Source organism: Balearica regulorum, chromosome 1 (assembly GCF_011004875.1).
Source record: "Balearica regulorum gibbericeps isolate bBalReg1 chromosome 1, bBalReg1.pri, whole genome shotgun sequence".
NCBI classification, from domain to species: Eukaryota; Metazoa; Chordata; class Aves; order Gruiformes; family Gruidae; genus Balearica; species Balearica regulorum.
The window spans coordinates 162285853-162312639 of NC_046184.1; the positions used below are offsets into that span (position 1 = coordinate 162285853).

Sequence of the window (26787 nt, forward strand, 5' to 3'; positions counted from 1 at the left end):
TAATTTTCTCCCTGCAAAGCACAAGCGATGGTTTCTTATGTAACAGTCCTTGAAGACTGAGTGACTGCAAATAGTTATTCAGGCCTTGTGATTTGCTTCTGACTTGCTTGTAATAGCTTAGTATTGTGATAATGCAATTAAATGCTGTGACTTACTACAAAGCAATGGAACATACAATTGCCATGTGGTTGGTTGACTGCGGAATATGGCCAGTGCTTGTAATGGATGCTATTAATTAGAGACAGCTATGAATGTAAAATCACAATGTGCAGGTAATAGGCAACTGATAATCAGACCATCCATTTTCAGGCATCAGATCAAAGAAAGATTATTATCATTATCCAATCAATTACGATAGATTTTGAGCTGCTCTGGGTTGACGGGTAAGCAAGATCTAAATGCTGCCGTTCTCATTGCAAGTAAACTATTTCAGTTTTGTTTAAACATGAGATACAGAAGTGTCCCTCAGGTCCTAGGGGTGCATTCAGGCCATATCTCGTCTCCATCTGGGATGAAGTTGAGGTGTAAAGCTCTCCTCCCTAACTTCTGACTTTCATGGGAAGGATGGAGGCACAGAGATGTACAGTGCACTCTGGTCAGGAGGGCAAGGTGCTGAGGTGTGCTGCAGAGCGAAAATGGGCCTGATTTCATAAAAATCTTAGCTAGAACATTGTTTTCATCTTTCTATTTATATACTCCTTAAAATTTGTGTACTCCATGTGGTGAAGATGCAAACCTATTTAGAAATTTCATATAGGATATGTGGACTCGCTTTCCTTAATCCCATTTTGTGGAGTCTTCAGAAACAGCTGATAAACACCACCAGTTCTCTTGACCAAGCGTTGAAAACTTAAGATTGAATATTCTTGGGCTAGAACGCAACTGTTTACATGTAGATTTGGCTTCTGAGACATCTAAATGTAGTGTAAGGCTGCATCTACATTTTGGGAGAAATTTTTGGACCAAATTTCTTTCTAGATAACTCTATTCTTTATTGCATGCTTTGGCATTAATTTATTGATTTTCTTTTAAATAAATTATTGTTTTACCTGATTCAAAATGTAAAAGCTTGGGGTTTGTTCTTTTTTCCCCAAAGACATGTAAATTCAGCTGTATTTATTTGTTTCTTCAGTAAGCCCTGGGAATATACCAGATGGGAAATGACAGATCTGCATATCTCTGTATAATTCTGACATCTTTAAGTCTTTTTATAAAAACACAAACATATATTTATAAGGGCTTCCAAAATGAAAATACATGCACTTTAGGCAAAATGTTTACAGTTTGCTTATCCACACAACAACCATTTCACAGATCCCAAAATATTTATTTTCAATATTGAACTTCTTTTTATGGTTGATCCACTCTCTTTCAAAGCTGTTCAGTTTATACAACCAGTAAATTACTTTTCCATAATTGCTGTAATTACAGTCCTCCTCATGTGCTCACTCTTATCTCAGAACTGTGCTACTGTTGAACATTCTGGTAACAGAAAACGTCATGTTTATTTAGGAGATAACATAGAACACTCTGTTAACTAAGATATCTATTATGGGAAGCTCTCTGCAGTTAACGTAATGTGATATTACTGTAATTTAAAAACCTGTAGCAGCATACCAGCCATGCAAAAAGCTTTTAAAGACAACATATAGCTCAATGAAACCTCAAAGGGTTAAAAATTTTCCTACTAAAAATCAGGCTGAAATCATGGCTTTATTATGTAAAGGGAAAATATGCTAATAGTAAGAGAAAAAAATATATGACACCAATATAGTCTAGGTCAGTTCTGCAGAACATGGGAAATCCCCATTTCCTACTTAACCATCTCTGAAGAGACAGTTATTGTAACAGCTCAGGATTGTGCATTGTGTACTTAGACGAGAAATTGTATTTAACCCTTCTTGGGTAAGTTTCATCAAAAGTGACGTGTACAAACTCTTCTCATTGTCTTCTAGTTCTCGCTAATATCTATACAAAAAGCAACCCCATTATTTAAGGCACAGTATGAGAAAATAACATTTCTTTACCTGAAACACTCATAATCTGGAAGATGGAGAGGACTTCTTCTTCCCAAACTATAACTTACTTTTTTTTTTTCTTGTTTTTTTTGTGTGAATTTAATCATAGTTTTCATCTTCAGGTCCTTTAGAAATGCCTTCTCTCAGTTTTACTGTCAGTGCTGATTACCCAAACCTGCTACTGCAGTTCTAATTTCCTCACTAAAGCATCTCAAAAACATAAGGAAAGAGAAGGATTGTCAACAGAACCCTGAGATGGGCTGAAGCAGTCTTTCTCAGAGCTTTCTGCACTGTTGGCCTGTGTTCACAACTACTTTGCTGTTTTCTCATGGATACAATGAAACACAAGTATATTAAATATGGCATTACTTTCAGAATCCAGATTAAAGCTGACCTCTTGTAATACTCTGACACATTTACTGCAAGGTACCACCCAGACTTTGTCTGTGCTTCATATTTCACCACTCTTTCCGTCTAATACCATCTTTCTCTCTGTCGTTTTCAATTTTCTTGCCATTATTCATGGAGAAGCCTTCTTAAACAGAGCTTTTGCCATCTCTGTCAGCTTTCCTATCTATCCCTGCTTAGCAGCCCACTATTCTAAATCACAACAGAAAACAGCTTTTTTATCCTTTTCCACTACTGTAATTACTGTTTTTCTAACCTATTTCTTCATTGTTTCCAGTTCATAAACATATTTAAGTCTCTGAAACATTTTGGCCCGTTGCATATAGGAGGATGCGGCATACATCACAATTGCATCCATCACTATGGTGCTGTGAGATGTCTTTTATAAGATTACTTGAAAATTAAAATAAAGCAAAATCACAGTTTCTTCATACTAGAGCATGAAGCATTATGAATGGCACAAATCAAAAGTAGAAAATTACACATAACTAATTTTCTCCTTTTTAAAAGGGAACTTGTGAACCAGGAGTTATCTAACAATCATTAAACCAGAATAATTAACTGACTTATATGGCAAACATATAGAGTAATAGACAGTTTATTTTCTTTAAGGAGATGCATTTTTTTTCAGCATTGTGCTGCATATAACTGTAATGAAGAACAGAAAGCAGACCCTTAAGGTGGAGAGACAGGTAAGAGCTTTTACCAACCTAGTAGCATTAAAAGAATAGAGGGAGATCCCACTCTCTCACTCCACATCTCAACTGAACTCCTTGTTATGAGCACCCACAGCTTATTTTGCAATAGCTGTAGCATGCATATGATGATCCAATAAGCCAAGACAACTTAGTAATCAATCAGGAAACAAAACTGTTTAAAAAAAAATAAAAAATAAAAGATTGGGTGGAGGGATTATTTCATGCTTGGGTAATGGTCTTGTTCACAAAACCATCCTATCAGCATCAAAGTGAGTGCAAAGGAATTAGTGCAAATATGCAGCCATTAGAGGTCACAGGGATGGAGAAGAAATAAGTGACAAGACACCTTTTCAGCAATGGTGACCTCAGCCATCTCATGTAAAGTTATGATTTGCATTTCTACTTGAGATGGCCACTCCTTGAGTTGATGCTGCTCACTAATGTGGCTGAGAATTTCAAACAATTTTTCCCCTCAAGGTTTGTTTTCTACCAGGTTAGTAGGCTGGATAAAGCTTGGAAAGAAGGTCAGGAGAAGGGAAGCAGAAGGAGCACATGGCTGGGAATGGGTTTGCTGTTTTCAGGAGCTTCCAGCTCTTTGGCTCAGCCTTCTCAGGACGCTTAACCTTAGGGATGTTACTGCTAAATCCACCTAAAGATCTATGGATGAGGACAAAATCCTCATTCCACTTCTTGTCCTGAATTACTTCCTTCTGCCATAAGGTGACATTGTGCCATATGCGTTAATTCAGGTAGCTGAGGCAGCAGAAAGCCTATCCCAGTTTTGTGGCTGGGTAAGCTTCCTGCTGGTTTCTAGTCCCAGCCAGCTCTCTGCAGGCTGAGCGCTTCACTGCTGCTGGAAAAGACGTGGCAGAAACGCATGGCGAGGGCAGAAATGTGACTGCCCTGTTCATGGCAGTTGCCCATAGCTTCATCTCTCTGCAACGTCACACTAATCTCTTAAATCACAACCCGGCTGGTATTTCTATTGACACCACTGGTCTAGGGGGCTCTTCTTCTCTCCCCACCATGCTCTTCTCCCACTGGTTTGTTCCTACCACGCTGCCTGTCCCTGCTCTGTGTTGGCAGTGCTGTTTGTCTGTGTGCAGGATCACGGGATCAGGGGACCGCTGATGATGCAGTGGTACAAACACACAGCTGGCTGCCATGTGGGGACTGCCTTAAGTGGCTTAAGCAGGACGGGCGCCAAATGTGAAATCATGGCCAGAGATTCCCAAGTGTAGCTTGCTCATGTGCCGCCTTTGTAGGACTAGCAATGTTTTCTGTCACACCTTCCTACTCTGTGCCAGACCATATGTTTAGGAGAAAATGTGGCATTGGCCCCAATCCCCCCTCCATATGAGCCAGCAGTAATAGCAGCAGCAAATCCTTGCTGCTTCACACAGGAGGACCCACAGGAGGAGGCTTTCAGGCTCTCCTTGTCTGCTCTGAGGAAGAGGAGGGAGTTCAGTTGTCAGTTTTTGGGTATTGTATTGACTCCTGAATGTTAAAAGGTGACTGGGCCATGACTACGCCTCACTCTTGTGAATCCCTGAGGATGGTCTGGTTAGACTCTTTGCTATTGTGAGGAAAAAAGATTAAAAGTTTTTAAACTAAAAGTCTAGGGTTTGGTGGGGGTTTTTTGTGGGTTTTTGTTGTTGTTGTTGTTGTTGTTATAAACTAGGATAACTAACACAAAGAAATTACAACACAGAGCATCTTAGGGTGTTGTTTCATTGCTTACTGAAGTCTCCTAGCTCAGCACACATCCCCTCCCTGGGTCACAGGGAGAGCCAAATCAGAGAACAAGCTCAGCTAAACACTCACTGAAATAAAATTAAAAAAAAAAAAAAAAAAAAAAAGAAAAAAAAGGAAAAAAGAAAGGAAAAGTGTTTTTCATAGAGATCAGCTCTCTGGTCCCTAGTGCTGGGACTGGAACACAGGAAAGTGCAAGGATGTGTGTCTTGTATCCCTCTTTTCTGAAGCAGCATCAGCTTAGATCAACTTAGGTCAGCTAATAATGAAGCCACACCTTCAGGCAACATTCAGAATTTTGCATAAAAAGCATGTAAAATGCACATCTACTCTGATGCCTGGGTGCAATCTGCATCGGTCAGCAGCCGCTCAGAGCCCATGAGATCTCTATTGTTTGCTTCCTATGCTCTTACGGATCATTGCTACATGTATTACGTACACAGTGAGTCTCTGCGGAGAAACAAATAATTTCAGCTGTCCTTGGTTAGGGCTTCCTAAAGGCACAATTCTGCGCATTTATGTGAAATTTCAGATAGTCCTGATAACTTATCTGAATGTACACTGAAATCTAAAAATTATGGCCTTAAAAACTGGGAATTGAATAAGCCTTTTCAGATTGAAAGCTGGTGATATAGAGACAGAGTCTGAATCATTCTGGGAATTTTGAGATGCCTTAGTAGCAGTTTATGAGTACATAAGACCTAACCTGTGATAATTAATCTCTTTTCAGGTTTATACCTGCAGGAATAGTACATATTGGAAATCAAACAGATTAAGACTGTTATTCAACATCTCTTCTTGCCTGTGCATTTCTTTCCTCAAAAAAAGGCAATTAACCCATTCCTTCAGTCTCTGTAGCAAGAGGAAAGATGGTATTCTGCTTGGGAATATTCACTCCAGCTTCACAGGTACCAATAGACATGGCTGGGCCATCACCAAGCTCAGTACAGATTACAAGACTCAGCTGGGAGCTCAGGGAAATATAAACAGCAAGCGTAGGCTCAGTTCTATGTGTGATTTTATATTGTAATTAGTATGTAAACCAGATATTAGTACCTAAACTAAATAAAGCTCAGATTGCACCTTGACTGCAGTAAAAACATGTGGCACAGAATCTTATCGAGATCTATGTTTTACTGCTCATTTAGTAATAATGTTTTTTTGGTGTGGCCTGAATTTCCAACCCATACAAACTCCCCTACTCCAGTAAACTGTTGTGGGAATAGATGTGCATTGATAGAAAAAAGGTGCTGCTCTCACTAGGCAGACGATCCTCCATTTAATGATGATATTTAAGCTGAATTGTTCAAATAGTGGGAAGGGATGTGTAGGTTATCATGGTGCTCCTAGGTGCCCCAAATGCCAGCAATTTACCCCGCAATTTACTGCAGCAATTAGAAAATGGTTTGTGTTAATCCGGGTGCTCAGTCTAGGTTACTGATCATCCACATGACTCCATGAATGCTGTGAAAATTTTCTAGTTTACATGTTAGGAAAACAGGAAGAAACCTGTTGTTCTGCTGGCCTATGGTCAAGTAAAAAAAAAATTTTGATTCCCAAAGGCCTCTTATCTCTCTGTGTTTCTTTAACTCACTGACTGGTGAGACGTATATTTGCAGAGTGTTGAATTGTTATTTCTTTCAAATAGAAGTATTGTAATAAGATATTTTGGTTGGGATAGTGCCCATTCATATTCTTGGCACTTCTCTAAAGCCTATGAAGGCTTTGTTCCATCCCCTCCAAACAAACAAGCTACAGCTGCGATGCTTCAAGCAGCAGCTTGTTGCCTCTGTTTAAGTACAGCTTTTTCATGTAAGAACATTTTAATGTTCTTAAATTTTATTTATTAAAGTCTTTTAATATACTTCTGGAAACTCACTGACGTCCCATACCCTTTCATTCAATAAATAAGAACAATAAATAAAATGCATTTGTGTATCTAACATGGAATAGCACAACTCTACACCTTTTCTCTTACCTTTCACATACATCTCCAATTTTGTCTTTTATGAGGTCACCTGCAATAGTTTGGATTTGTTGAGCTTTTTTATGTGCTTCAGCAAAATATCCACTAATGAAATAGAAATCAAACAAAAGGAATTTTCTATCCTATCTGTATCTGTTTAAATTAAAGGAAACTGATGGATAAGCAAAGCTTTTTACAGATGAATAACTATGGAATTCAGATTGAAATGAAGGAAATTCAATAGCTACCCAGTTTCCATTGAAAATAATGGTTTTTTATAACTAACTCATTTGCCTTGAATTCTAACTCTTCTGCAAGGAGTTCTATGGCAATATAATAGCTATTTATTCTATTAATTTCAGTAGAATTTCAGTAAAAGTAATGAAAAGCGAGAGTGCACATCCAGTAACTACTAATTGAATACCATTTCTACTTTTTATTTTAAAGAGTATAGTTTCATAAGTATTGAAAACCAATTTGGTCTACAGGAAAAGCTAATTATTTTTTCATGTTCGCATTAAGGATTTTCAGTGCTTGGAATAATACTTTTATACCTGAAGGTCCTGCAGTCTACCCTGAGCTTTACTCTGAACTGAAAGGAAACATTTCAGAAAATCTACCCTCCTCCCCTCAAAAAATCCTCTCCTGAAACACAGGAAACCAGAGATCTGAGTGGTTTTCATCTCTCTTACAAATGCTTAGCACATATCTGTAGGATATATTGAGAAGGAGATTTAAAAAAAAAAAAAAAGATGTTATGGTAACATCTGCAAATAAACTGAGCTGGAATACTAAAACATCACATGAGATAAATGAAGGCTGTTTTTAGGCAGAACTATTCACTTTGTATGGCATCCCCAGTCCTCTCCAACTTTGTGTAGGTTTATAGAAAAGAATTCAAAATTTGAACAAAAAAGACTTCTGATAACATATAGGTTTTGTGACCAAGTTAAAAATGAAAAAAAGAGATCATTCTTCATAAATTCTTATTATTTCCATCCATAGCAAATGCAGTGTTCTTCAGTTTAAATATTTGTTTCAGAAGTCCACAGAAGTGAAAGCTACAACAAAATAGAATGCTTTTAGAAAAATAAGTGAAGAATTGTGGCAAGTAGAAACACATTTCCTACAGTGCTGATTAAGCTATAGTACAAGACTCCTGTGTGTGACATGCTTTGCTTATTTATATGGAACACTGAAAATCTAAGAGGTGAGTACAGCTGGAGAAAACCCCACAAACAACAATGAAACTACCTATACTGGCATCAGCTGAAAAGGGCTGCACTATTGTCACTTGCAGAATACTATAAAGTCACAAGACTTTACACAATTTGGGTATATATCACTATTTTGGCCAAATCAGATGAGCGTGAAACAAGAAGAAAATAAAAATTATAATTCAGTGTCATGTACTCTGGAAAAAGCTATTTGTAACCTGTTGTTTCACTCTGAGTCTGTTTATTCTTCAAAAAGTGCAACTTATGTTTACTTAGAATCAGAGAATAGAATCATAGAATGGTTTGGGTCCCTCAAAGGGACCTCAAAGATCATCTAGTTCCAACCCCCCTGCCATGGGCAGGGACACCCTCCACTAGACCACGTTGCCCAAAGCCCCATCCAACCTGGCCTTGAACACTGCCAGGGAGGGGGCATCCACAGCTTCTCTGGGCAACCTGTTCCAGTGCCTCACCACCCTCACAGGGAAGAATTTCTTTCTAACATCTAATCTCAATCATCAACCCTCCTTCAGCTTAAACCCATTACCCCTTGTCCTGTCACTACACTCCCTGATAAACAGTCCCTCTCCACCTTTCCTGTAGGCCCCTTCAGGTACTGGAAGGCTGCAATTAGATCTCTCCAGAGCCACCTTTTCTCCAGGCTGAACAACCCCAACTCTCTCAGCCTGTCTTTGCAGGACAGGTGCTCCAGCCCTCTGATCAGCTTCATGGCCCTCCTCTGGACTCACTCCAACAGCTCCATGTCTCTCCTGTACTGGGGCCCCCAGAGCTGGATGCAGTACTCCAGGTGGGGTCTCACAAGAGCGGAGTAGAGGGGCAGAAATCACCTCCCTCGACCTGCTGGTCACACCTCTTTTGATGCAGCCCAGGACACAGTTGGCTTTCTGGGCTGCAAGCGCACACTGCTGGCTCATGTTGAGCTTCTCATCCACCAACACCCCCAAGTCCTTCTCCTCAGGACTGCTCTCAATCCATTCCTCACCCAGCCTGTAGTTGTGCTTGGGATTGCACCAACCCACATACAGGACCTTGCACTTGGCCTTGTTGAACTTCATGCAGTTTGCACAGGCCCACCTCTCCAGCCTGTCAAGGTCCCTCTGGATGGCATCCCTTCCCTCCTGTGTGTCGACTTTATGGTTTCTTTCCCTGTAAAGAGCAGCTGTCTGGAGATTGTTTCTTGTAGCCTGTTCAGCTTGCACAATAGCAACAAGGCAGATTAGACCGGAAATATCTTCATGTAAACTCTATCTGAGCTAATTCTTGGGTTTAATATCGCCAGATTTCAAACAAATGTGAATCCAACTTGAAGTGTTATACAAGACTATCTTTACCCTACCCATCGGACTTTATGCAGCAGGTCTGCTTTTGACTTCATGGCCTACATAATTAGATATTCAAACTATCAAATTCCCTTTTTTAAGGAGAGAGAAAACTCCCCAAATTTTAGAATAATTTTTCTCTTCCTGAACTGAATGGGGGCCAGGGAGCTTAAAAGTGCTTTCACAGAAAGAAAAATAAGTACTTGGTTTCCTCATCTATCAGTAACAAATAGCTTGACAAAATGAATACATTTTGGAATTATTTTTTTAACGATACTTTTAATATCAGTGGATTTAGATATTCATGTATTGTTCACTGCCATATTTCGATTACTAAATAATTTGCATCAGCTAAGGTTCTGCCATGCTGTCCCTTCCAGTTTCAACCTGAGTAATTTATTAAGCTTTTAATAAACTTTGATCACAAGTGAAACATCAGAGGCTTCTTAAAAAGGTTCTAACTTATCATTACCATAGTTTTGCTTCCTTGTAATTTTTTTAATACTAATTTATATATGCACTCTTCAAAACATGCATCAGTCACACAACTAGGTTTTATACGGGTTTTTTTTCTGGCAGCTGCATTTGAACAAATCAAATATAATATGCACTTATATCAATAAAAGATTGAAAGACACTGTAAGAATATATTAACTGTATATGGAGAAGACAGTCAAACTAAATATTATGAAAGGACTCAGAAATGTGTAATAATTTAAAAGTGATTTATCTAAGTGCAATCAACATGCCAAAATGAAAATGTCAGTCATTAATATCTGGAATAGAGGATTTCCGATTACAAAAATGTGGTTTTAGCCATCAGCATAGCTTGGAGCAGCCATCTCTCATGCCTCCTACAGAAAGGTTTTCCTGACAGAAAATCTCCCAGGGCAAAGTAGAAAGGAAACACAACGATTTCATTTTCCAGTTGGTATGAAAAGCTAACCAAAGAGTAAATGCAGTACAAAGAGGAGAACCTGAGTATGTTTTCAGCACGGTGGGTATCAGTAAAGTTTCAACTAACAAAATATTCATGGATTTGTTTTTAGTTTGTCATAAGAAATACATAATTCCCTTCTTTTGAGTGTATAAATGAAACACAAATCACAAGCTGCAGCTATGTGTGCCAGAACTGTCACTCTTATGTTCCTATAGTAGAGACAGTCTATATCCTGTTTATCAGCTTCCTTTAACCAATACATTAAAATAAGAATGCTGAAGTATAACTAAAAGCCAGTAGATATGATCCTACACGTTTTATTAGAATTGTGAAATCTACTGGAAGACTTTCTGTATCATTTAATCTATGAAATTCAAGTTAGCTACTTGTGAGTGCTCTATGTTTTATTGGTTCATGCTCAGGATAACTTCTTGCCTTTTTGTCATTGTCCTTTTAATATGGTACATCATTCGGTTTAGTCATGGTTTTCATCTCTTCCTATAGTTGATCTAAGTGCAAGATGCTGTTGTAACCTGCACACTGAAAGTGAAGACTGACCTTCATCTCATTTCACAACACCACAGTGAAATGCAAAGCTTGGTTGAAAAATTGGATTCTCTTTTGAGGTCAGCAACAAATACCCAGTGGAACCAAAATTACATTCTTTATTTTTCAAGCTGCTATTTTTTCCTACATAGTTAACTGTATTTTAAGAGTTAATAAGACAAGACAGATAGAAAGGCTTTTTACTGCTGCTGCAAATTGAAGTGTGATATTATGAAGGTGAGTTCCTACTGACATGGAAGGTTCAGTATATGGTTCTGGTGGCTGAATGAAAAATACATGTCATGGGAGTTTAAACTCCCATAGGTTAACTTGCAATATAAATGACATTAAGGTATGTTGAATGTTATATTACAGGGCAGGTGACACTGAGTAACATGGAGAAATAAGAAATATAAGAGCTGAGGTTTTCATATTACCTTCATATTACCTTCTAAACACATTGGAATCTCCCAAATGCATCAGAACACTTTTAGATTTCACTGTTGCAAAAATGGTCAATGAATTTTGGCCAGTTGTGTCATAGCACTCTGGGCCAAACTAGTTTTCTTGACTATAGAAATGGTAAGACTTTCTGTTAGTAAGGCAGAGAGAAAGGAGGAAAAATCTAAATTTTTCCCAATAATTCCTGCATCTGAAAAAAAACATTCTTTACAAGAAGAAATGGAGCATTCGCATATTGCAAGAAGGGAATCCATAGGACCCTTATCAGAAAGAAATAATTATTTCCTGAATCTTTTGCTTTACTAAAATTCTGATCTCTATAATGTTTTAAAGTTTTTGCTCCACTAAATCTGGCACTGATATGGGGTAGTGTGTAGGGATCTTTATCAGTCTCTTTGTCAAGTCATAAGAAATTTATAGCTCAGTCAACCACTCTTCACCCTTTTCTATCAGTTTATCCTTAAAAAGTCTTTCTGAAACGAGAATGTTGACTGAGTGTAATCTGTGCCTTTATATATTTATGTGGCTTCATTATGGAAAAAAAAAAAAAAGAACATTTTGTTTACATTAAGAAACATATGTATTTAATATCATATCCATGCAAAGTAATATTTTTGAGTGGGTTTTGCCATATTGCTGATAAGGTTTGGAGTTTTTGGCAATATGGGTCATTTATGTATGGCTTAAGAAAGATGTTTGTAAGCAGTTAAAAAGTAAAGAAAATGTAGTAATTTAGACTGAGATTGTCTACACATCTGAATTCTTTGACTGAATTTTGGGTTGAGTTTTTATTCTTCAAGCAACATCAAATTGAAACTTGCTCCGAAATTCAAGGACTAAAAAAGCATAAGGAAATGATACTAAGAACCCCCTAAATGTCTCTTTAATGGAATTTGGCATATTCTTTACAACCCAAAGTCTCTTTTTTGTGTGTGTATTGTTGATGTACAGCATTAGGATTTATTTGTAAGCAGAAATTAAGGCTGGTTGCCAACACTACTTTGTTTCTGTATTTCAAAAAGAAATATGTGCAGTTTCCTTTTAAGGTCATAAGACATGATTGTAAAAAGATAATACACAACCTAAGACATTTTCATAAACAGATTAGCCTTCATCAGGCAATGGCTCAAAATTATAATACAAAGCAAAGCAATGTCAATTTTGTTTTGACATCATTGCAGTAAGAGATTTGCAGCTATCACCTTTTATTGATACTGTATAATAATCTCAGCAAAGTATTTTCAGATATAACCAAATCTTTTGATAGTAGTAAGGTAGAGACGTTTCTTGCTGTAGAACAAATTTGCTCTGAGTTACATGCAGCTCTCCACTACATTTACCTGAATAATGAACATAATTTCACATTTATTTCTAATATGAAGTTTAGAGAGTATGCAATAGTTGGTAAATCAATCTTTGAGAAAGAACAGATCATTTAAAATATTACAGAGTTTCAAGTTCTATTTTCAGTGTATGAAAATTGATTCTTATTTATGTAGTTTTCTAAAATAGATGCAGATTACAAGACAAAATATTTTAAAAGTATAAAATGGTGTCACAGTGCAACAAAATACTTTTCTCAGATGTATGGTCTTAAATACAGCTGAAAAAAAGCCGAAATAAAATGCAGAAAAATGGACACAGAGACAAAAGTTGAAATATAACCTTCACTATTCCTCTGGGCAAAATTCAAATTATTGCATCATTATGTTTTCCCTTAAAAATAGGAGGGTCTGCAAAACATAAAATTCAGATAATCTGAAGTTTATCAATAGTGACCAAGCCAAATGATGATGTAACCGAAGATATGTTTGTAAAGGTAACATAATTTTCACGCTTCTTAGTGAAATATAGCATTGCCTCAATTAAGTACAGTCAAAGTAGCAAGTTCAAACCAATTAAATTTATATTTGATGCCTCCTGCTTGCAATGTTTGAAAGAAATCTCTCACTAAACTTTTCTTAAAGCAGGCTTTTTTTTATTACTGCTTGAGAAAAATGAAAAAAGTCACACATTCTTGATTTGGAATTGTACTCAAAAATACGACTGCATCGAAGTAGCTCTTTCAGGTAACTGGACTGTAAAAGCATGGCCAAGTTCTGGACTCTGGGTGTGCACTCCATTTACACCCTTATTTCATATGCCAGAGAGACCGGGTGCCCCAAAGCCCCCAGACCAGAAGGAAACCAGACCAGGTAAAAGACACAATATTTTCCAGCTGGTCTCTGGCCTTTGAAACAGGGAGATCAACGCAGTGAAGTGCCTGAGAGATGTCCCTACAGGTAAACAGAGATTTAGCCCTACCTAAGCATAATATTGAGAGGTCAATTCCTCCACTGAAGAGAAAACTCTTTTGAGGTGTTAATATACATGGTAACCTAGGACAGAAAGAGCAGTACTGTGTACTGCACTCCTGGAAGCAAGAAGTCCCTTGAGAGAGCACAGCTATGGACTTGGAAAAGTACAAAATAACAATGCTTGACTCATGCAGCATTCGAGCAATAAATAATTAACATATTCTCCTGTTTCTAGAGATGTCTCATGTAACATCCCTGTGTTCATTCATACCATTTTGAAGGGCAGTGGCAAAACAGCTTCCCCAGCACTTCCCCTGAAGGCAAACACAGAGAAATTTGCTATTCTATGCAACTTCCAAACTGTGCTCATGAGTACTAGCCAGTCATTTCACTCTGATGTAAAATGATGTGAAGAAGTTGGACATGAGGAATGAAAATGGAACTAAAAAGTCATCATTTGGGTCCAATGGTTTCATTATAAAATCTTTTAAACTTTTTTGACAAAGCTGATCAGCCTTGTTATTTTCAAAAGATGCTGTAGCATCTAAATGCTGCAGCCAACTTAGGACTCTGTTGTGCCTGGTGAAAATGCTGAGTATGTGGCTCTCACACCACTTCAAGGTTTGAGTAGCTTTTTCCTGCAAATGCAGAAATCATACAGTTCAAGAGTATTGTGTACAGATGGCAAAGGCAGAATTCTAGAACTGCTGAACTCGATCCTGTATTTGTCATATGACATGCTGATGGGTGATGTGTTTCACATGCACTAATATCTTTCTATCCTTAACAAAAATGGCATAGTTAATCAACAAACATCATTTCCGCAAGTCAGGTCAAAGCTCAGGAGCCTGAGAACTTTGCAGCTATTATTCAACTAAGCATCTGCACCTTCAGAAATTCACATCCCCTCTTCAGGAGCTGCAGTTTTCAAGAGTCACCCTGAGTGAAGCCATTAGCATCTTTCCAGGATGCGTCCTCCTAGTAATGAGCTGCCAGTGGTGTCAGCGATCAGCAAGATCAGGCCAGATGAGTCCCAGCCCTCCTGAGCCAGTAACTGGAGCAGAAGATCCCCACAGTCCCACAGAGGGGAACCTCCTTCTTCAGTGACACATCCTAAAGCAAATATACAGGGCAACGGATGCTGCGAGCTGCTTGCAAGAAAGCGTATTGCCCCAGGAGGAGGCACAAAGATTTAGCAGGATAAGTGGAGTTTAAGCAGCAGGCAAGTGCCGGTGCTATTTGCATGCTGCTGGCAGTCCCACAACTTTAGAGAGCTTCTCTCTGGCTGAATTCATTACCGTCTGAGGAATTACATGCCCAGGTTGTGTATCCTTTATACTTCTGAGGCAAGAGAAACAGTAGGGCAAGAGCAAATACAGTTCTCTTCTACACTTTATTTACCTCACTGCATGGTGACGTTCCCTTTATTTCAGGGGTGCTCCTATATACTCTGACTGAGCCATCAGGTCTTGGTATCATATATAAACTATAGGCAGTGATTCCACTATTTCTGGAAAACAAGGGGAAAATACAGGATCGTGGAGGCTACTGCTTATTAGAGAATCTAAAAATGATAACACTGTAATCTTTTAATTAGGTATCATCAAGTTGAGTTCACTTTTCATTTTTGCAACTACATATTTTTATCCTGAAAGGATGTAATTAATTTATAATGTTAAGTCTGTTTTTTTTAATAGTACTGCAAATTCCTTTGCATAGGCTACCTATGCATTGTGGAGACTGGTGGGCCTGAAGAACACTGAAATTTTTTTCATAAACAATATTAGATTTACATCTGCAAATCTGGTTGTTCTCAACTTTTGAGCAGCTGAATTTGCAGCTGTATCACACAACTGAGTACTCATTTTCCCTTGCTTTTAGGAAACATAAGCTAAAGCAGGAAAAGGAATGCTAAACTACAGATTCCATTTTTTTCATATATAATCAGGATGGGGCTCACAACCCTTAGAGTCATGCACCCAACCCTGCCACTTCAACTGAGGGCGTAGACATTGGTGTATAATAATAGCTACTATACTCTGTATAGACAAGAGATTTAAATATTACTTCTCCAAAGTCTGGAGGCACTGAAATTTCTCTAAGAAATGGGTAGAAAAGATGAAAAGCATTAGGTTAAGATAATTTTTCCTAATCTCATTCTGATGGGTGGCAAAGGTGGTTTCAATAGAGGTGTCATGATGCATTGCATTCAGGAAGAAAGCAAGAAAGGATGATTTTAGCCTGAACAACTACATGTTTGCTAAGTTGACACTAACTGAAAATAAGGCTTTATAAACAGGTTTTGATTTTTAGGCTGCCTTCAGTTTTCATATGAGCACAAGATGCATGTTATGAAATTTTAGTGTTTGCATTCAAGTACCCATGTTATGTTTGTGAAACCAAAATTAATGAATTTCTACCAGAAACTCTGAATTTGGAGTAATGGCACCCCAGGACTGCAGAAACCTGCTGTGCCTCTCCATGGAGGCAATAACATAACTTATTTTTTCTCTCAGAGTCCTTACAAGAGGCTAACATATGATAAATATCACAGCATACTTTCATATAATGATTAAGGAGGAGGGTGGCAAAGGGATGAAATTCAAGCACCAGGTAACCAAGGTTGCTGAAATCCCTGGTTTTAGCTCTTACTTGCCATGATCAATCAGGAGCAAGACTTTTGCCTGCTGAGAGTTACAACAGATCGCCAGCCTTTGGTCTGTAGTGTGTAAGGGTAAATAGAAGTGACAGATGCTGTACACTTCAGAGAAAGAGGGGGCAAAACCCCCAATCTGTTTTGAATGTTTATGCAATACGCTTTAGAGGTTCCCTGTTTTCATGAACCTAATATGTAGTTGCCTACACAGCTATGGCTCTGCTTATTTACAGCACCCGTACACACAGGAACATGAAAACTGTAAAGGATTACTATTACAATTATAGACTGATTTTTTCAATGAACCACAGTGAGACTTAAAGAGCACAGTTATTCTTGTAATAAGCCATTAAAAAAAGACAAATCTAGCTGGTCTCTTGAAGGATTAAAAGGAAAATGTTTATCCTTGTATTTGCACACAGAACAGAGAAAACACAGAGTCCTGAGGGCTTTTGTAAGCGGTTAATAAAACTGATTGCATATTTTCATCACTCTAAAGCTTTCATTAGGAGTAGAGTAGTTAAGGTTTTGATGGGGAGTTTTACTTAAAATGATCTAGTTGCTGTAAGTGAGACTGCGTGGTATGCTCTACCTCAGGAGGTCCCTTAAGGTAAGTGTCTGAGTCATACCGATGGGAAGAAAAAAAGAGGGATTCTTAATGCACGATAACAAGGAAGTTTATTAGTATTGCAGAGCTGCTGTAATGACAGTAAGTGAAATAACTTAAAGACTGGAAGGAGAAGCTTTTGCTGAAACCTTGCAGATATGATTTTCTCCTGTGGCTGAAGTCTAGCGGGGCGGTAGCAGTAAGAGGTGGCTGTGGCTCTCTGAGCTTTGCTGGCCTTGAGTACTACAGTGTGAACACACCACATGCTGATCTGCCTTGCTACGCTACAGAGCTTGTCAAATACTGAATGCACTGCTAGCAAAGCCACTTGCTCTCCAGCCAGAGCAGGACAGGCATGGGCATGAACTAGTGCAGGAGACCTTTGGCTCCTCTTCAGAGAGGGATGCGATCCTGAGCTGTCAGAATCAGTCGTTTGCACATCTCTGTTACTGCACAACTTCTGAGGTGTTTTCTGCAGTCACCCACCTAATAAAACACGTGAATAAGGTCAAGGTGTGTCTGATTTACCATTGAATAATTCCTAGAAAAAAAAAATTACTTGTAATTTCTGCTGCTATAAATAGCCATGCAGTGGCAAACCTCCATGGATTGCAGCAAAGCAATCCACGGACTACGCTGCTACTACACAGGCACTACACTAGTGTACACTTTGTCACTAAATACAGCAACAAAACATTTATGATTTACTTTAGATGTCCACAAAAAAAGTCCAGGGACAGTCACTGCTGTGATTAAAGCAACTAACTGGATTTTAACTCTTCTGTTTTTCTGAATTATTTAAGTAAGGACTACCATATTTGGCTCACAATCTTGCTTAACATTCAGATTTAGTATCATCTAGACTTTTCTCTCAAGACAGAAAGTTAATCCCGCTGCTACTTATGAAAGAAATCTTACAAAACCCAAATAAGTTATAGACATTTTGCCATCCTGGACATGTGGATGAGGCACTGGTCAGAATGAGATGCACTTGCTTTCATGGAAATCATCTTTTTGCAGGTGTTGATTCTGAAGCTGAATGAGGGCACCAAGAAAAAGTGTGGTGCCCACTGAGAGGAGCTCATTCCTTGACTGACATTCCTGCTTAAGAAAAAGAGCAGTTAAAGGGAAATAAATGATCAATTATAGAGAAAGCTAATGTTAGGGAAAGTCAAAGAATCTCAAGATAGAAACAGGGACTGAAATACAGGGTAGCTAGAGAAAGAGGAGTAACAGTATTGCTAAAATTGAGTGTAATTCCCTAAGACAGGTAGGGTTTGAATCTTGTAAGTGGGAATAGCTTTCTCCGTCTCTTCTGTGTTTCCGTGATAGGATGAACAGTGGGATCCCTGATCCTTATCACTGTTAATTGGTATAGCTCCATGGAGAGAAGCATAATTTTGACTATCTGTTGGGGCATGAGACAGAGAAAAATCCCCTTTTCGCCATTCCACAGAATCAGTCAGCTCCTCCCCTGAGGCAATCTCCTTCCTCAGCAGTACAGTTTCTCTACTTAATTCTTTTTATCTTGCATTTGCTAAGTTTGCTAGAGACTGGTGCAAAGGAGATTATGAGGGGTAACTAACAGGCAAAATATCAGAAGCAAGCTTTGTCAAAACACACATTTTCAAAGTCAGTGTGGCTTGTTTACTTTTAAATACCTCTTAAATATTTTATATAGATACCTGGAAGAAGCATTTATTCATTATAGTTCTATAATTATAAAATAATTATTAAAGACTGTCTTCTCAGGCAAAATTCTGCTAGAATGAGATGTGCTACATTTGGCTTTTATTGTACAATAATGAAAGCAACAAAATACAAAAAGCCTATAATGAAATGTTACACAAAAAGGACACAGACCTTAAGGTGACACAAACAGGAAAAATATAATAAACCATGTGTCATGCTGCTGCAGCTGTTTCACCTCTTACCAATTTTCACAGTCTATAAAATCTTGGAAAGCACCAGATGTTTAGGGGAAGCTGTCCCACTCTCCCTAGCTTTGAAAGTAGATGCAAGATTTATTAGTGCTATATAAATGTGATTTCAGTCCTGACTTTTATATTTATAAACTAGGTGGAACATCTAACACATCCTGTTGTCAGAGAGCCCATTTACTTTCCTCTGCTCCTCCCCACTTGTAGATCTTGGGTGTTGCTGGATGATTACAGTAACTACAGAACAATACCAGAACATGCAGTCCAAACTGCAGTATTTGCTTAGTTACTGACAAACACATCTGAGAGTTTTCTCCTAGTACCCACTTTTGCCAAAACAGCCTTGCCATACACAGATTATGAGCTAAGCAAAACTATCATGTTGTGTATGAATATGCACTAACATTTGGGATTCCTGCCTACGCAGCGACTGTTAGTGCACAAAATTATCTTTTTTCTTTTTTCCTATGCATGGTTCCTGGTATCAGAATGGGGGTAAAAACTGCTCATGCATAATTTCCAATCTTTCATAGCTCAGCGGTGCTGTAAAGTGCTGCCGTTCGTTTTAATTCAGTGAGTAGAAGTTTTGTTGTGTTTAGTACTAAGGGAATTGCATGTGTTATTAGAAAGCCTCTGACAGCTGTCAGAGACAGAGACAACTTGCCGCATTTCGGTCTTTCATAAAGGAAGGACTAAGGACCGTCATCTTCAGCAAAGCTGTCAGAGGCCTCAAAAATGGGATAAAACATAATACCTTTTCCAAACACAGGAAAATCTCTGTCTCTCCTTCTCTATTCCCTTCCCTATCAAGTTGTAGAGGGGAAGTAGAAGAAAGACGAAATATGTCTTGATGTATTTGTTCTTGATATTGCCTTCTCATCACTGACTTGAAGGGATAATTGCATAGCAGCCTGCTTTCCTTTAAGGAAGCACACAGTGTATTACATAGTATTTAATAAATTAGCACTATGTTTTAACATAATGTACAAGCTTCCATGCAGTTTCTCTTTTCTGAGAGCAGAAACAATCAAAATCTGAGAGACATTGATGAAGACAAGTGCTTTGCATCAAAGGCTCCGAAAGTCTGAATCTGTAAGCATTTCCACACTTTCCAACACATACCTCACCCTGCCCAGCACTCTTACTGAATTTAAAGCACCAGAAAAGGAAATTTTCTCTTAAGACCTGAAATCTTACCTTCCAGCTTTTGATTTGCACAGATGCGTGCCTCAGTAAAAACGCTGTTGTTTATTTTAGTTATTTTTTTTTTCCTCAAAGCCTATATTATTTTCTTTGATCAGAATTAGTGACAATTCAGCTCTTGTCTCTTTAATGACAAAGGGAAAGTAGTTTATGCAATGTCTTTAACAGGTTGGCATTGTTTTCCCATCAGTTCCTACTTAGCTTTCTGATGATGAACTGACTTCTTTTCACACCAGTAGTCCCACGGGTACAGCACTGCTTCCGATGTCAGCTCCTTTAACCAGTACAAGGGACTGAGAAGGCATGTTTATTTGCATCATTTGTTTATTATTGTTCTTTGCATTTTTGGCTCCTGCTATTTTTATAGCGTACTCAACGCTTTCCCCCTCCCTCCCCCTTTTCATACTCTGATTCATTTTTCATCCTGTTTTCTTCTCCCTATCCATCTTGCACCACCTCTGTGCTGAGTAAAGTGAAAATCCACAAATGAGTCAGAGTCAAATTTTCAAAGTCACATTGGTCAGTGGGGTTTGAAATTAAGCAAAATGAGATTGCTCATATTTTGTCTTTCCAAAAGTAGAAAATAACATTTCATTTCTTTGGTTGCAATAAAGCATGTTTTCCAGCTGCTTTTATTTTCCTGAAATCCAGTTTGGGCTATGATGCTCATTAGTGACTGGTGTAACTAGCTGTTTCTGTTCTTTCTATATTATCATTAGCCTTGTGTAATTCCTCATCCTATCCTGAAGCTTTTACTTCTTGTTAAATGTTACTCTTCTGCGAGGTTTTGGGGTTTTTTTTTGCCTACAGGAGATCTGGATGTCTGTTTAAAGGAGATTTCTTTCTTGTTTGTTTGTTTTTTTTTTTCTTTCTTGTTTTCTCTTAGTTTACTTGAGTGAAGAATTATGTGAATAAAACTGTAATAGCAGTTTTCCTTAAATACATATTCTATGCTCCATTCTAACATTTTGATTGCATGTTTGGTACTTTCTGTTCAGCACACTGAAAAGGAGACATTAACATTTTCTAATCAAGATCAAGGAATTAGTAGTTTCTTATGTATGTAACCTTTTAAGTTCTTTGCTTAGATACTACCAGAATTAAGAACAGCAGCTGTTGTGATTTATGTTGACTGGATGCTATACAATGGTATTATTTTCTCAGCTTGTGAGAGCCTAGTTTTCAATTGTAATGCATACTATTTCTGCCATGTCAAGCTTATTATCAAATCCTCAACCAAAGCTTTCTCAAAATTTCACATATCATGTAATAATTCAGTTCAGAAGCCGTAACACCACATCATTACTTTTGAAATATGAAATACAAAATGTGAGTGGCTTCGGCACGGGGGAAGAGTCATTACTGCAAGCCAGGAAGGTCAATTAGTAGGTGAGGTACATCTGCAGTTGCTTCATTGCAAATATTGACCAACAATGTCTTCTAACCTCACAAAACTCTGCAGATGTTTGCTATTACCAGCATTTCCTTCCACTAATATTTAAACTCTTCTTACCTATGAACAGATTCCACTCAGTATCCAAATCAGCCTGATTTGCTAGGCAGCCCTTCATTACATTGAGGCAATAGTTGTTGCAAGGTTTCACAGTGGGAAGTCCTCTGCAGTAAGGGCAGTACAACATCTTCATTAACGCCCGGATGCACCCTGGGGTGGGACTGACCTGCAGAGTTTAAGGGGGGGAAAGAAAAAGAAAAAGGAGGAAATCAATCTCCTGTTCTGTGAATTTCGGGATCGCTGAGATTATGCCTCTCAAGCAATAAGTGCAGAAGGGGCAATTTGTGAAAAGAACTCAACCCTTAATAACACCCTCCTATGAAACTAATCGGTTCCTGCCAATTATCTTCATTTAGCACAGCCAGCAGTGATTTTCAGGAATGCAAAAATCAACACTCCCCTACTGATGGCAGTGCTTGCCTCCCCAGCCCTCCCACACAAAATCTATTGGAAAGTGAAGCAAAAACATCCAGGGAATCAGCTGGATGGTAACTGACTGATCCTGACATGGAGGATCCTGAGGAGACCCCACGCTCTTCTTACTTAAGCTAGAACTGTCAGTCACACTGTCACTGGATCAAATTCTCCTATTTATTAAAGCACAGTAAATCCAGGATAATCTTGACGATTTCTATAAAATTATTCAGAACTGCACCATGACAAAGGGATTTCATTCCTTTCTTTCAGAGGAAAATACCCTTCTGTCTTCTCAGACAACTTTGTAAAGAGATCAGATGGAGTATTTTTTTGTATGCTTTCAACATCTCCAGTGACTAAAAGTATTATAGACAACAGTCTAATGCATTTCAATTTACATATCAGCATGGCACAGCATGGCTGCACATGGTGAACTTATAACAGCCACCAGAGTCAATGGAAAGACACCCAATGAGTTTAGGATTTTCAGTCAAAGTCATTAATACTGGGCACGGCTGACAGAAGGAAGTGTGGAGATATAAATGTTTAGTGATATATGTTACGGTTTGCACTAGAAAAGTATGGGTTTCCTGGAGAGGGAGCATGGAGGTTAGGGAAAGGTTTGTGCATGAGGCTTCTCCATTATTTCTGATGATCCTTCACCTCATCTTTTTTAGTTATCAAAATCCTGGGCATCTATTCACCAATGTGCCTTCCATGTTCAATGGAGAGAAATAGATCCTTTTTGGGTCGCTTCTTTATCCCACCTCTTGAAAGGTAGGATAAATCATCTTCTGGAGGACATCCACTGAATCGTCCATATCTAAATTTAAACCGCACAAATTGGTCACATTTACATATTTAATTGTTTCATCTCAGACTTTAAAAATTGTATGTACCACTGCAATGTACGTTTCCAGGCCAGAAATTCTATCTTGGATTAACAGTGCATGTTAGGTACTATTTGCAAGAGCGTTCTTGTCATGGTGCAGCGGACCGTAAGTTTCTCGTGCCAGAGTGACAATCCAGAGCGATGACAAAGGGCTACGGGTTCCTCAGTGATTTCAAAATTCCTGGACAGGAGAGTGCAAAGCAATGGCTTTCCTTTCACTCATTCTGTTGGTTTATGAATAAATGCAACACTTCTAATATGAATTTTAAGGGATTAAATTGTTTTTCTATATTCATGGTAACTTGTGCTGAAAGCATGAATCTGACTTTGCACTGTAACAGTATGTGCTAAACTGTCTGACGTGGTTTGTATTATCAGGATTGTACTAAAATGGCACTTCTTTTTCTCTGGAATTTCTTTCTCCCTTTTTGCTGTTAAATCACTGACTTTTAGAGAACTATGCTGAACATACTGGACATTTTTACATGAAAAGGGCTCTGTTAAAGAGTTATAGTAGATGCTTCTGAGTATGCTCAGAAGTGATTTTTGCCTTCATTTTCTAGGGAAATGCACTTTACTAGCATAACACTCTGATGGTGTGTGTGAAGGTATTATGCATCCTTTTCCAATAGCTTTTGAACCATCAGCCAATTTCAATCAAATTTGACTGAGGACTTCAGGTGTCAGTACATTAAGATCCTACAAGTTTTTTGAAAATAGACAGCTGGGAGAAGAAAAGGAGAGAGGCTCTATTACTTCCTTTATTGAGGAAAAGGCTGAAGCATGAGGTCAGTTCCTCACAGATTTCAAAGAATCCACGTGGAGGAATGATGCTGTGAATGACCCACAGGTTAAAAAAGCACCAGGGGGAACTTTCACCTTATTAAACAGCAGAAAATCCAAATGCAAGGAAAGCTGGACTGCATTATTTCCACTGCTCAGAACTACTTTTTAGAGTCACTTATCCAACTGTTTTATCTTTATACCTCCAAACCTAGAACAGGCTCATTTTTACAAAAAGATTAGCACCAAAAGCAGGATGTAAGCAGAATGCGTATACTTATGGTCAGCAATGGAATCTTCAAAATTACTTTGAAATTGCTGCTTAACGCCAGAGATATTTCTGTCTGTGGGTGCTGAGAGTTTTATTAGCAAAGTTCCTTTCATGTTTAAAATTATGCTTCTTCCCAGGCCCAGATGTCTTGTCAATGCAAAGTTGTCAGCACCTGGTTGACCCCTTAGTTCAGTTGGAATCCACATGTCCCATCTGCACCTTCCTCAGCCCAGTGGGACAGCACATACACCTATAAGATCTTGACCTTGGACAAAAACTTCACGACAATTTCATTCTTGAAAAGCATAGCTAAAGGAGAGAAGACGGTCCCTGCCTTTATATTATATTTAAATAAATCAACAGAATTTTACAAGAAAGGAAGGTGCCCTGCTTTTGTCTAGAGAGAAGTAATATACTTTTTAAGATAAGAGGCCAAGCCGTGACTACAAACAGAAAGCAGACGGAGAAAGTTTCTACAGAAGCCTCTGACATATCTATAGCAGCCTCTGACAAAGACCAACACAAGCAGCTCCTTGCTGATCAAGCTGGATGTTGCACACCTCTGTTTCAGAAGACGCTGTGCTGGTGAAATAAAACACAAGCGCAGATCACTTGCTGTCCTTGAGGCCACGTGGCAGGGACTGGCTTACATTCACATTGTACTGCTAGCACCTCCTGCTCCAAACCGGTCACATCCCGTACCACTACGTAGTATTTGGCACTACATCTCCTCTGGGTCCCACCTGATGCCAGAGTAACTAAAATACATAATAGATATTTTGTGTGGTTATTTTTCAGCTCAAAGTGTTTGGAATGATAGGAGGCAGTACTGCAGGCAGTGGAGTAAAAGGAAGCTAAATATAATGTTGCATATTTTGAAGTGAGACAGGAGGTCACGTTTGATAGAATACACTTTGGTTAGTGTTGGAAAGAAGGGAGGGCACCAAAACACGACAGGTATCTTCATGCAACTTTCTGCAGGCAGTCTCTGTCCTCCAAACAGAGGACACAGGCACAGGCACTGCATGGAGAGAGCAGATGGAGAGGTCCAATACACGTGCAGGAGGGGGGCTAACAATTTAAGCTGTGACCTGAGCACACGACGAGTCCTGTTCTCAAGCTTGTTCCATATTCCCCTGTCACTTTGCAGTACTGATGCACCTTTAGGTGACCAACCCTTCCCACGTGTGGCACAGGGAAACATTAAAGGAACTCAGCTACTTGGGAAGTCTGAAGGCTAAAAGTTAAATGGTGTGTTACAGCAATTAAGTGCCTTTGTGAATCCAGCCTTCAGTGAGCAGTCAAGTTTCAGTTCTCAGCTTCAGCTGTTTTTTCTGTGCCTTTATTTTCAGAGAATACAGCCAGGACTTTTTCCTCCCTCAACAACAGCTGAACTATCTTTCATGCAAAAAATAATCAAATTTTGCTCTAGCATTCTGAAATCTGAGGAAAAAAACAAACATAAAAAATATTCATCTTGGAGTGTGAATATTTCAAAAAGATATGAACACATGAAACCTGGAGATTATCACAGAAAGTTGATTTTCAACCACCTATAATTGGCTTGCTACTTGCTGCTGGCAAATTCTATGAAATGTATTTTCAAAACCCATTTCTCATTTTCATCTTAAAAGAAAATATTCAGAGTCTCTCACACCTAATAACACTTTTCTGCAGACCAGTCAAAAAGCAGATAGTAATTTCATTCAATAGTATTCAAAACCTGCATTTGCTGAGAAGAGCTGTTCCTCAGCTCAGGAGTTTTAATGGTTCTTATTTAACTAACATTTGTGGATGGATGCGGCTTGGGCTTTTTTCTTTTTTATCTTTTAAAATACATTGCAATTGGCTATATGCTAATCACAGCAGAGAAATTTGCATAGACTTCAAAGTTTAGAAATAACTACTCCTTGTGTAAATAATTTATTATAAATCAATCACATCACTTTGAATGGAAACTGCTATAGAGGAGTCATTAATTGTATCATGCTGTCTCCCTGACTGACTAGGACATCTTCATTTTAGTATAAGCATACATGGAATGCAGCACATCAGAAAAGTGCCTTTCTGAGCTTTGACTGAGCCCGGTAGCTGCAAGACATGTTACGTTACTGCTTTTTGTAACATTTTCTGATGGCTTCAGCTTTATTTAAATGTATGTTTTTGCATACATGCAAAAAACCCCAAAAGCAAGATTCTTAAGGGCTTCATTACTGAACACTTGTTTTACCCCTTCAGAAATTCTAGGAGGAATATTATTTCATCTAGAAGACAGATTTTGCAAGGATGAACTTGCAAATATAAATAATTGAGGAGAGAACTTCTTTGGGTAAAAGCCATGAAATTGTACTCTCCTGTAACACTGCATTTGCAAAGACTGCTTTGTTATGTATTTGACCTGTTTTTATAATCAAAAGCCTTGGCTTTGTCAGGTACACACAATAAATCTTTTTTCTGATACGAATCAGACAAACTGATTAAACAACTGGTCACCTTTACAAGGATCAAATGCACTGACATGCAGATTCTCTACTTGTATTTATAGGAGATTTCTTAAGGAAGTAGCTGGTATTTGTTGTCTGGTAATAGAGTAGGGGTGCTCTTCCAAAGTAATATTGAATGTACCTGAACTCACAGCATAAAGCCAAACTTAGGTCTAGATCCTGTCATTTCTTGGCATATAATAAAATCTGTCAAATAAGAGCAAAATTAATCAAAACTGAGTGCCACCCCAGAGACCACAACAGGGGGGACAACTATTTCCTACATTTCCTATCCACCCAAAGGAACTGATCCCATTTGGAATCACATGGAATCACTCCTTAGCATGAAGACCTTGCGGGGCACTGCTTGGAGGAACC

The 26787-nt window shown here is 38.4% G+C and overlaps 1 protein-coding gene across 1 annotated transcript in view; it reads right to left on the reverse strand.

Annotated features, from left to right (window-relative positions):
• Positions 1–26787, reverse strand: part of GPC6 (glypican 6) — a 788777-nt gene that overhangs the window by 199477 nt on the left and 562513 nt on the right. The window contains exon 4 of the mRNA XM_075741476.1: positions 21564–21729. Within this exon, the coding sequence (XP_075597591.1) occupies positions 21564–21729 (166 nt within the window). The remainder of the gene's footprint in view (positions 1–21563; positions 21730–26787) is intronic.